General features: G+C 44.5%; 1 protein-coding gene across 5 annotated transcripts in view; it reads right to left on the reverse strand.

The window, feature by feature from the left end:
• The window catches only part of ANKRD44 (ankyrin repeat domain 44), a 334,866-nt gene extending 327,829 nt beyond the window's left edge, over positions 1-7,037 (reverse strand). For 2 of the 5 annotated variants that reach the window (XM_017538762.2, XM_017538758.2), the window contains exon 1: positions 6,568-6,765. In XM_017538762.2, the coding sequence (XP_017394251.1) occupies positions 6,568-6,594 (27 nt within the window). In that variant the 5' untranslated portion in view covers positions 6,595-6,765. Of the gene's footprint in view, positions 1-6,567 lie in introns of all 5 variants that reach the window. The other 3 variants (XM_017538761.2, XM_017538760.2, XM_037742095.1) reach the window with 3 other exon arrangements.
• Positions 7,038-12,485: the final 5,448 nt, after the last annotated feature.

The raw sequence follows: 12,485 nt of genomic DNA on the forward strand, positions 1-12,485 counted from the left end.
GGTTAATCTAAAAAAGGCGGTGGCTTACACCTGTAATCTCAGCACTTGAGGAGGCTGAGGCGGGCAGATCACTTGAGGCCAGGAATTTGAAACCAGCCTGTCCAACATGGTGAAACCCCATCTCCACTAAAAACACAAACACATAGTGGTGCATGCCTGTAATTCTAACTACATGGGAGAATGAGGCACAAGAATCACTTGAACCCGAGGGGGGGGTGGGTGGGACAGGAGGTCACAATGAGCTGAGATTGCACCACCGCGCTCCAGCAAGGCTCTGTCTCAAAAAAAAAAAAAAAAAAAAAAACCCACAATAAATAAAATGGGTAATCTTAGAATATCTATTAATTGAAGTAGGGTTGATAATAAGAATTAGTCCCTAAGTCACTGATGCTGGCTAAAAGCCTCCTCTGGAACGTGAAGCTGTTTGACTTTTTTACCTGGGAAACCTTATTAGAGCTCATCTGCAAATACACCCTTCATAGCCACATTTGTAAGAAAGGCTATAACACAAACCATGTGAAGAGCACTGGTCTCCATCACAGGCACCGAGTCACAGAAGGGAAAGGGCAGAGCTGAGACACCAGAAAGGCATCCAGTCCAACCTCTTCATTTTACAAAGAGAAACCTGAAGCCTACAGAGTTAACATGTCTTGCTGGGGTTGGCTAATGTACAACATATGTCACTTCTCCCTTTCCATATATCCATAGCAAACACTGGTAATCAATCACACTTTCTCCCATCCTTAACTGCAAGAGTCAGAATGCTTCTATCAGATTACACCTGTAACCCCTGGACCAACTGATCAGAACTGATGTGTGAGATGGAAGTCATTTCCCAACTCTGCACGAGGTCATAAAATAATCTTTGTAATACTGCACCAGTGTGGGCCTAACTCAAAAAAGAGTGAGTAGCCTGCTACTCAAACTAGTTTACGGTCACTTCAAGCCTGCAGTGAGCAAACATGGAATCTATGTGGATATATGATGACCATGTATCCAGGTTTACTCTGGACAGTCCTGGCTCACATCTGTGGCTTCATATTGAGTAGTATCACCTATGATTCTCAAAAGGATAAAAATGATACAGTCATCCTAGTTCTATGTAGTTCCTAATCATCCACAAACATTTATAAATGTTGTTTGTTTCATACATGATGTGTCAGGGGAAAAAAAAAAACATTTAACCAATCACCAGGAGTTTTCTCATACAAAGGAGCTTTCAAATAACACTAAACCAGTTTTCAAGAGGGAGTCAGGGATCACTGTCCAAGCCAATCTTTTTTACATATTGAGCTTCAATATTAAATTCCTTTGAGGGAAAACAAAAAGGAGTGTCATAGCTTAAACAAATTTGGAAACCACAGGATTATCAGATCCCTGTAGCTCTGCCTGTTTTTAAATTATTTCATGTTATACTTTAGCCTATAAAAATTAACATTGTCTTGTAGAAATACAAATCTTTTTAAAGAATCTTTCATTCCTGTTTCTGGTGCAAACAATTTGTGCCTTTTTGAGTTTATATTTACTCTCTGTTTAAATCCAAAAAAAAAAAAAAAAAAAAAAAAGCTGGTTCCATCAATCCAGAGCTAGAGCTTACATGCTGGTGTTGAACTTAAGCTAAAGAGCCAATTATATATGTAAGAGAAGAATAAGTTTATTTGGAAAAGTCATCCATCTAGCGAGCATAGATATCAGCTATGTGCAGAAGTGAAAGGTAATGATATTAAACGTTCACATGGAAAGTTTAAAAATGTTTTCTGGCTGCCCAGACAGAAGACTAGAAGGAAATATATCAAAATGTCAAGAGTAGTTATCTCTCAGTACAGAGGGTTCAGATGATTTTAAAATTTGTTTTGTTTTGCTCATCTAGCTTTCTAATTTTCCTATGACTGCAGTTCATTTAGTTTATATATATATATATATATGTAGATATAGATAGATACATAGATATTTGTAAGAAAAAAATCACTGAACTACCAACATATCATTCACCAGGGTGGGGAAGTGGAGAAGCTGTTTTGGGAGAAGCCAGGCAAGGGCAGGGGCCTCAGAGCCCCTCCCTATCCTGTACAGAAATGGGTCTGGCCCAAGAGAGAGAAGGAGTTCAGGGAACGCTGCTCATCCAATGGCATCCCTGTAAACAAGAGCAGGCACCCATTAACCCTATGGTTGCACTGCCCTTTCAGCTATGAAAAGTATAGCCTTGTGGTCAGAGCCCCACCTGTGCAATCAGACTGCCAGGGTAGGACAATGTGCTAGGTCACTTACTGGGCATGTAACCCTAAACAGGTCAATTAGCCTCTCTATTCCTGTTTTCTCATCCATAAAATAGGAATCACACACCACCCACCTCCTAGTGTGGCTATGAGGATTAAGACATGATTCACTGCAAAGGCCCAGCATACAACAAGAGCACAATAAATGTGTGACATTATTAGGTCTCTGCCATGAAACACCAGCCTCAAATGCACTCTCAAAACCACGTGATTGGGTCCCGAAACAACCAGAAAAGGCTCCAAATAAAGACTCTTTTTCCTTCTTCTCTGCTGAAGGCAGGACTACAGCACAGTGTTTGCTTTGAGACCAGTGCTCTAGGGAGCGATGGAAGAACAAGGGCAGCCCAATAAAACATGTAACACGTCCCAAGGCCCCACACTATGAGCTAGAAATCTTGCTCCCAAAGTTACACAGGATTTCTAGTCTCTTGCCACCACCACCGCTGCCAGCCACTGCCTTTGGCAAGAAGGCAGGTGACTCAAGTGTGAACTAGGACTTGGCAGGGGAACACCAAACCAGAAGGCCTCCAGGCAGGAAGCTCCAAAAGGGCCACCTGCTGAAATGGTTTGTCTGCAGGCAGCCTCCAAGACCAAAGTGGTGTTCTGCTATCATTAGCAAACACAGGTAAGAATAGTGGACATTTTAAACATACAACAGAACTTACCATCCTAGCTTCATAACTCTGAAAATAAATTTCAGGTAGAGACCCAGGTTGAAGATATGACCACACACTTAAAACGACTGTAGTGCCTTAACTATATGACATAAAGAACTCCCCAAAAAAGTCAATATCAAATCAATTTGCAAAAAGGTGTCATGGCTATCACTGAATCAAAATGCATTAGATTTGTATGTAATAAAATTTTCTTTCCCAAACTTAAAATTATCTCACTTTACCAAATCTGTAAAACTCCTAATACAAGAAAATAATTACATTATCATATTAATGACATAGTTGAGTGTGTTCTATGTTATACAGAGTAACCAATTCCTCCCAGTTTGCCTGGAATTTTCCCGGTTTTACCCCCATGTGCTGAGAAACGAGTCAATCTGCACAAACCAGGATGGTTGGTGCCCCCTAAGGCTGCAAGAAAAAGTATGTGTGTCCTGTGAAGAGGAAAACAGAAGGGACACAGTTACAAAAGTTACAAATGCAGAAGTGCTAAATGCCAAGTTTGTTTATAGTGATAGCTCCCAGTTCCTTTTCATAGTAAAAAAAAAAAAAAAAAAAAGACTAAAAATCACACTGATCTCTTCCTTTCAGTTTTTACTCTCCTGAAAAAAAAGTTGGGAAAAAAACATTTTCCTTCTCTGCAGGATTGAGAGGTCACTACAGGACTGACTGCTGAAGTAGTATCTGCTTCACCAAGCAAGCTCCTGCACCTAGCTTTAGCTGGACAGAAAAATCTCATCATCTGACACACCTGACTTTGGCCACATTTAAAGACAAATCAAGGCAATTTGTGTTTCAGGTTATCAACAGCAAGAGTGTGTCCTCCAACAAAAAATTTAAGAGGCCTAGCAAAAATCAAAATTTACTTCACAAATAGGGCATTTAACAGATGAGGTGCCAGGCACAGTGGCTCACGCCTATAATCCCAGAACTTTGGGAGGTTGAGGCAGATGGATTGTTTGAGCCCAAGAGTTTGAGACCAGCCTGGGCAACATGGCGAAATCCTGTCTGTCTGTATAAAAAATATAAAAATTTGCCAGGTGTGGTGGCACACACACCCATAGTCCCAGCTACTGGGGAGGCTGAGGTGGGAGGAGGATCCTTTGAGCCTGGGAGGCCAAGGCTGCAGTGGGCCATAATTACACTATTGAGTCAGAGTGAGACCCTGACTCAAAAAAAAAAAAAAAAAAAAAAAAAAAAAAAAAGGAAGGAAGGGAGGGAGGGAGAAGAAGAGAAGAAAAGAGAAGAGAAAAGAAAGAGGGAGAAATTAAGAAGCAATTGTTTTACTAGAAGCTGAATGGAAAGCAAGGCACTCCTGTACAAATTCTAAGGCAAGGATTCCAAGCACGCAGCTCCCTACCCACAATGATGGAGCAAAACTCTTTTAGTAGCAGTCTAAGCAAATGATTTTAAAAGTTAATCTGTGAGGTTAAGAACTGACTTCTAAGAATTGAGTCTCAAACAGAAAAGGTAAGACCATATAAGGCAAGAAAGACTACACACTTCCTGGACCTAAAGCTGCACAGAAACCATCCTTGCTCACCACCCAGGCCACTTCCCCACCCCATCTCCTTGACTTTGTCCCAAGATAGACTGGCCATTTTCAGAAGTTCTTGAATCTTAAAACGCCTTAGGTTGTTTTTACGTATCTGGAGATGGAACCAAATGAAGGTTGCATGACTCTTCCTTTCTCTTCATACTCATACTCATTTACTGGGGGAAGGAAGGAAATAAACTTGGAAACATTTTAAAAAGGAACATCTTTGAAATTCCTGCTCTGATAGGCCCTGAAGAATTACTTCCTAAGATCAAGTAATCCACTTTTCAATAGGGTTGATCTGGATTTAAAAAGAGATGCTTTCTTGTAACCCGTTCAATACATCCAATGAGATGATGGAGCTGTCCTATACCAACTGTAACAGAAAGCATAACTGCCTAGGAGGCAGGAGACACGGCTAACCCCAGCCCTGCAGGCCTGTAGCTGGTATTCCTTGAGGAAGACTTGCTTCACTTCTTCAGATCTGTTTTGTCATTTAGAAAATGAAGGGTTTGGGCTAGACCATCCTTAAAAGTTCTTAACAATTCTAAACTTCTATGGGATGTTCTTTCTTATATGTGGTAACAATAATACCTATTAGAACCATTCTTTGTACTTTGAAGATCTAGGGATTAACACACAAGTACAGCAATGTGTACCAGGAAAGATGACAGGCCCAAGACACGCTAAAACTGTAAGATTTAAAATAAGCAAATGTCTTAACAGTTGGCAAAGTATGGGACCAAAAGGTGAAGGAAATCCTGATATCAACTTACACTTTTAAATGCTCTGGAACCAATGAGAACAAATACATTCATCATAAGTACCAGCTGCTCTTCCTATTCAATTTAACAATAACATGAATTTTAACTCTGATTTCCGCGTCCCTAACCCTGCAACACCTGTAAATATTTAGGAAAAACAGGCTGAAACATTGAATCTAGCAAGCAGAACAAATCATTGTGGTCATGGACTGCATTTCAGTTGCAAGATGTTCTGGCTGGATACTTACTGGAGAAAAAAAGTTAGCAGATGCAACCCATGGATAAGTTTGAGGTATTTAATACCAAAGGCTGGCACGTCTAACCCTGTGGTCAATGTCACGATTGCCTCTCTGTCTGCTAGGACCCCAAAACAAAGTTCATTTCACTACCCATGAATAAACCGGGGTCGGGTGGGGGGTGCAAACCGTTTCCTTTTATTGTGGAAAGAGCTGCAAAGAGTTTTGTCATGCAACTTGGTTGAACGCCTGTTAGTGTCGATGTAAGAGCAGCCAAGCCCGCGAAGGTGGCTGTTTCCATTCCACAGACCTGCGGCGGTGGGGACTGTCAATTCGATGCAGCAAATAACCCCACCTCTCCAGCCCAGCACTCCAGAGCTGCCCTGTGTGGTGTCTCAACAAGGAAAGCCAACAAAGCTGGTGGACACCCGCAGACCGTAGCCCACCGCCTGTGAGTCGAGGCTCCGAGCCGACTTCACCCCCTCCTGAGAGGGACCGGCCGAATCCGAAAGGGCGGTCTCCAGGGGTCCCCATCCCGCACCACGCACACAGCCTGGGGCAACTAAAGAGGAAGTCGAGATGTCACATCCCACGGATAAAGACAGCCCTGCCACACAAGAGCCGCACTGGGGGCCAGACTCCTGCTAGGCTGGGGAGGGGTCCCGGGCTGCTATCCTTTCTCCCTCTCCGTGCAGAGCGTCCTCTTCGCCGGGGCGCGGGCCGGCAGCGCCCACGCAGCGCAGCGCGGTGGGAGTCCCGGGAGCACCTCGAGCCCCCGGCCCCCTCCCCGGCCCCGCCAGGCCTGCGGCCGCAGCACCCCCGCACCCCGGCTGCCCAGCGCCCGCGGGCCCTGCCCGGGACTCGGGAGCGCAGTTCCGACGGCCCAGGGCGGGGACGGCGCCGCGGAGGGGAGCCGCAGCCGCCGCGGGCTCTTGGAGGCACCGACGGCCACGCACACTCCTCCCCCTCGCCGCGAGTAAACAGCTCGCGGGCGCGCTCCAGCCGCGCCCCCATCCCCCCGCCGAGCTCCGCGCCGCCCCGAGCCCGCGCGTCCCGCCCGCCGGCGCCGCCGCCCCCTACCTGGTCGGTGAGTTTGAGCACTGCCATTCTTCCGCTCCTTCGCGCGCACACACATGCAGGTCCCCGGCCCGCAGATGTCACGCCGGGAGCCGGGGAAGCGGAAGGGATTGCCAGGGGAAGGGAAAAAAATCTGGCTCCCGAATTTGACAGCCCTCCCCCTGCTCCTCCTCCGCCGCCGCCTCCTCCCGCCGAGAGGCTGACACTGGCTAGTGGGGTTTGCAGCCGAGCCCGCCCGCCTTTCCACAGGAAGTACCGGCTGCTGCCAGCCGGGCCGCCACTGACATCACCGCGCGCTGGCTCGCCCGCCGCCTGGGCCGACGCTGCCTCCTGCCGCCCGCAGCCGTGCCGCGCAGCCCGGCCCCCCGCGCTGCCCCCGCGCCCGCCCCCGCGCCCGCCCCGGGCTGCCGCCTGCCTTCCGCACCTGCACGCGGCGCCCGCCGGGCGGGCCCTGGGCCCTGGGCGGATCGCCGGCTTCCCTGGCGGGTCTCAAGCACACGGGTGGGGAAGCCCATGGGGACACACCCCGAGGGGGCAGGAAAGGCTGTCACTCACACGCCGTCTACTTTAACCGGGGAGACGGTGTCACGTCCCTTTCCCCTAATCCAGAATTAGATGGTGGCAGCGCCCCGACGGTCCCACCTCGCCAGGGACCGCAATTCCGATGCTCTCTTTGTTTAATGCGGGGAGGCCGTGAACACTGTGATTCTTTAGAGGGTGTTTCTCAAACACTTCATTTAGGGGTGGAGGGAACAGAAGCTCTGGCCCTTCCACCTTGTTCTCCAGCCACCTTCCAGCTAAACACACATGCACACAGGTACACACACATACTATTGTTAAATTCAAACACACTGGGTTTGGTTTCTGCAGGTGCAGGTGGAGCAGAGTTCCTGGAGAAGCAAAGCAGTCCTATATCACCGAAATGATGAAGCTTTTGAGTGTTCCCACCAGTTCTTACTGATTTCTACAAAATCCCAAATTACCAAGCTCATCAACAGATAGAAGACAGCTGTCAAACATCACGGGCTACAGCTGCAATGGTCGTATTCGTAAGAATAGTAAGGGTTGATAGTTCTGGAATTTGGCGCAAACACTTATTCATTGAACAGCTATGTACTGAGTGCCTACCTTGTCAGGCACTGTCTAGGCACAGGAATAAACAGGGAGCATAAACAAGATACCAGCTCTCAGAAGATGCCAACATAAACCACATAGTCTCTGCTAGTGAATGTAATTACAAACTGAGATAAGGGATCTCAAGGGAACACATGCTTCTGAAGAAACCCACGACAAAGGAATCAGACCAGACTGTGTGGGTGAGGGCAGGCTTCCCCGAGAAAGTGACAGGAGTTGAGATCTGGAGGAGGGAGAGTTAAGTAAGCAAGTGAGAGAGGAAGTGCTCCCAGGCAGACCATGGTGCAAACCTGCAGGGCAGCACTGAACAGCTTTGAAGAGCAAACTAGAGCTACAGGGTTCTTTGGTAAAGACCAAACATTTACCTCTACTGTATATTTGCAAACCAAATGTGCATTCTTCCTCCCTACTCTTAGAACCTCCCCCAAAAATTCCACATGAGATAGGAGAGAAAGAAGCATTAATATCCTCACATTTATCATCCAGCCACTCTGGTTGTTGAAGCAGCTAAATCCCAAGTGTACCTTTATTCATCCTATAGATTATAATTCAGATCATGCAGGCAAGAAGAACCAAGGAAACTTGTTCCTGGCTTCCACTCTTCTATTATCAATGTTGCATGGAAACAAAAAAATATATATATTTCTAAGGCCTTTCTCAGACATACAACAGATTGTTTATGTTGCATCTATGAGTCAGTTCTTCACTGCTGTTATTGGTATGTCTATTTACCGAGCAGTCTGCATGGCTTTGTTAAGTAAACTGCATAGGACACTGCATTCTCTACTTAAATAGAGCCATCTTGCAGAAAAGTGATAACAAATTACTTAATTTGGAAGGTGCACTCAAGATCCAATTTGATTCATCGCAGACATGCCTGTACCTAAGTTCCTGGGGCCAGAATGGGGAGGCAACAGTTCTCTGCCCAATCAGACCATTGTCCTCTTTTTGTAACTAGTACTTTTAAGACTCCCCTTACTATCCTGAAAAGTAATTTGGGGATAATATTTCCTACCTCTACAAATTTCAAAAACAAAAAAACCAACAAAAGTAGATTGTCCTAACTGTACAATAAAGAAAAAATGAAAGTAATTTATAATGAATATCTATTTCAGTAGGTAAGTGGTACAACACAACTCTCATCTGACAAAGCAAAGCAGTAAGATGCTTGCACCTATGTGTAGAGGCTTTGTGAATGAGAGAATTACAAATGCAGACAGATATGAATATATAGTGTTAGCAATTCAAATATCAAGATTGATGTCATAGGTAACATGACTTTGTGAAAGGTCGAACAACTCGTGGCCAAGTTCCCAATAAAATAAGGAGCAAAGGACTGGGCAAAATTTATTGATATGGCTAAGTTGATCAGAAGGTCTGTTTTTAATGTGTTAGCCTGTATTTTGACAGTGATTCTAACACTTTGTTTACTTTGTTAAATGAGACTCAGACTCAGCAGTGGCCTATATTTGGTGAGCTTGAGATGCCAGAATGTTCCTGATATAATGTAGAGAAAGAAATCCAAAGAAAAAATCCAAAGGTTTATGGAGATGGGAATGTTGGAATAATTTTATCATGTATAATCTGTACAACCAACCCCTACATATTGCTGGAAGGCCAGATGATGATCTTTATACTGAGGCATTGAAAAACACAGCCCAGGCACCATGGCTCACGCCTGTAATCCCAGCACTTTGGAAGGCTGAGGCAGGTGGATCACCTGAGGTCAGGAGTTCGAGACCAGCCTGGCCAACATGACATAACCCTGTCTCTACTAAAAATACAAAAAATTAGCCAAACATGGTGGCGTGCACTGGTAATCTCAGCTAGTCAGGAGGCTGAGTCATGAGAAATTGCATGACCCCGGGAGATTGCAGTAAGCCAAGATCATACCACTGCACTCCAGCCTGGGTGACAAAGCGAGACTCTGTCAAAGAAGAAGAAGGAGAAGGAAAAGGAGAAAGAGACGAAGATGGAAGGAAGAAAAGGAGGAAGAGGGAGAGGAAGGAAAGAAATGAAGAGAAAAGAAAAAAGAAAGGAAAAAAGAAAAACTCTCTAGTAGCTGGATATGATGGTGGGAGATGCTTTCATTGAGATGGCTCCTTGATTTTTATGTTAGTGGGATCCTGGGATGGCAGTGGCCAAGTGGTAGCACTTAACTGGCAGAGACATGGTAGACACATTTTCTGTAATGGACAGCAGAGGCAAAGTAGTACTTAAAGGTCTTAACCTACAGGTATATTTGGCAGGGCCCTAGGTGGTCCTAGGGATGAAATAGATGGGCAGACTTTGGCAATAGCCATTGATCTTTATCAGACAAAACTCTAGGTCTGCCACCTGAAAGCTCCCTTGAGCCAACAAAATGAAATTATCTTTCTCATTCAGTTTTCATACCTAAACGAGTTCACAGGCACAGAGCTCCTTGCAGCTGGTCCCCTCACGAGGGTCTTGCAGCATTGTCATAAATATACCACAAATCCTCATCCAAGCCTTATCCAAAGGAACCTAATGTTTTTTTCTAGGCTGACTGAGCACTGGGAAAAAGGAAATACCCAGACATTTCAGGGATCACTAGGCACTGCTTCTGAATTAATGCTATTCTTGAGGATTACAAACACCACTGGACCCACCAATCAAAATGGGGATCTTGGTAGGTAATAAATGAAATTTGTAACCAAGTATAAATCAGTGTGGATCCAGTAGCTCTGCAGACCCAGACTATAGTTATCTCCTCAATTCTTAATTAGAATAGACATACTCAATAACTAATAGAATCCCAGCATTACTTCTCTGACCCACAGAGTGAAGTTTATTATAGTAAGACAGGCCAAATGGAAGCCTCTGAAATTTTCTCTTGATACCAGAATAGAAAACCAACAACAGTGCTCAATCGCTGGAAATATGTAGAAATTAGTACCACCAGAAAAGATGTAGAAGATACAGGAATGATAATACCATCACATCCCCATTTAACTCACCTGTTTGGCCTATGCAAAAGATCTTGGAGAATATGATTTGTTATTAAGGTTTAAACTTAAATGGTAACGTCAGTTGTGGCTGCTATGCTGTATGTGCTGTCTTTATTGCAACAAAGCAACACAGCCCTAGGCACCTGGTGTGCACTATTGATAAGGCAAATGCTTTTTATCTATTTCAATTTTCACCAAAACTTGTTTTCTTTTATATGTCAAGGCCAACAGCACACCTTTACAGCATTCTCTATGGGATGTAAACACTCCCACTCTCTGGCATAATCTCATCTGCACAGGTCTTGATCGTTATGTTAAAGACATGGAGCTGATTGGACCTGATGAACAGGAAGTAACAAATATTTTAGCTTGCCTTAACAACACACATGTGAGCCAGAGGTTGGGCATAAACCCCAAGAAAATTCATCACCTTAGTGAAGTTTCTGGAGGTCCAGTGGTCTAGAAAACACCAGGATATTCTCTCCAACGTAAAAGATAAATTACTTCACTTTGTACACCTACTGCTAAGAAAAGAGACACAATACTTGCTGGGTATCTTTGGATTTTAGAGGCCATACATACCACACTTGAGTGTGATGCTGTGACCCATTTATAGAGCAACCCATAAGGCTGGAATTTTTTATTAGGAATAAGGGGAGAAGAAATATCTGTAGCAGGACTTAATGATCCAGAGGAATAGGATGATACTTAAAGTGTCTGTGACAAATAAGGATGCTATATGGAGCCTCTGGTGAACGTTGATTAGATCTAAAATGCAGAATTCCTTAGTTATACAGCAAGCCATGCCCTCTTCTGCAGATAACAATTTTCTATTTAAGGAATGGTCGCTAGCTTGCTAAGTGAATTCGAATGAGTGGCCATGAGACAATCAAGTGACTATGCAAGCTCAGCTGCCCATTATGAACTGAGTGTTATCTAATCCACCAATCCATAAGACTGGACGTACACAAGAGCTATTACTTGTCGAATGGAAATGATGTAAGAGACTGAGCTTAAGCAGGTCCAGGAAGCACAAGTTGCCTTAGCAGGTGATGCAGATTCCTTTGATACTTACTCCTGGTGCTTCCTTATCTTCAACTTCATGAGGAGTTTCTTAAGACCAGTTAACTGATTTACAGACAGTTATCCTAAATATACTGGCACAAGCAGAAAGTGGTTTATTCTAGCATCACAATCCCAATAAGGAATGCCCATGTCCCCTGATGATAGTACTGAAGGGAAATTTTCTCAGTGCAAGAAATTTTCAGCAGTACACTGATTGTCTACTTTGTCTGGACTGAGAATGGTCAGAGGTATAGATCTACACTCATTCACAAGCAATTATTGGTGGTTTGCTGAATAGTCAGCAACTTGGAAAGACAAGATGGTCTGGGAAAGAAGTTTGTGGATGTGCCTTCAGAATAGGCACAAAATGTGAGGATATTTGTGTGCCATGTGAATGCTCACCATAGAGCATCTACTCTGAGAAGGCTTTCAGTAATTAGGTGAATGACATATTTGATGGAGTGGGCCTGTCTCTCCATCTACTGCAGTTCTTGCTCAAAGTAGCCATGGAGTCAGGAATAAAGACTATGCTTGGACTTCACATCTTAGGCTTCTCTGCAGTAAGGCTGATATCCGACAACATCAGAAAGTACACATTGAGTCACACCATTTCCAAGGGAGACTAGTCAGCCATGTGGTAGCAAATTGGTTATATTGGACCCCTTCCTTCATGGAGGTAACGGTCTACATAGAGTAGACACACTGTGGAGATGAACTTGTTTTCTTTTTCTTGCTTTTTTTTTTTTTTTTTTT

This window comes from Cebus imitator, unplaced genomic scaffold, assembly GCF_001604975.1.
Source record: "Cebus imitator isolate Cc_AM_T3 unplaced genomic scaffold, Cebus_imitator-1.0 Scaffold113, whole genome shotgun sequence".
NCBI classification, from domain to species: Eukaryota; Metazoa; Chordata; class Mammalia; order Primates; family Cebidae; genus Cebus; species Cebus imitator.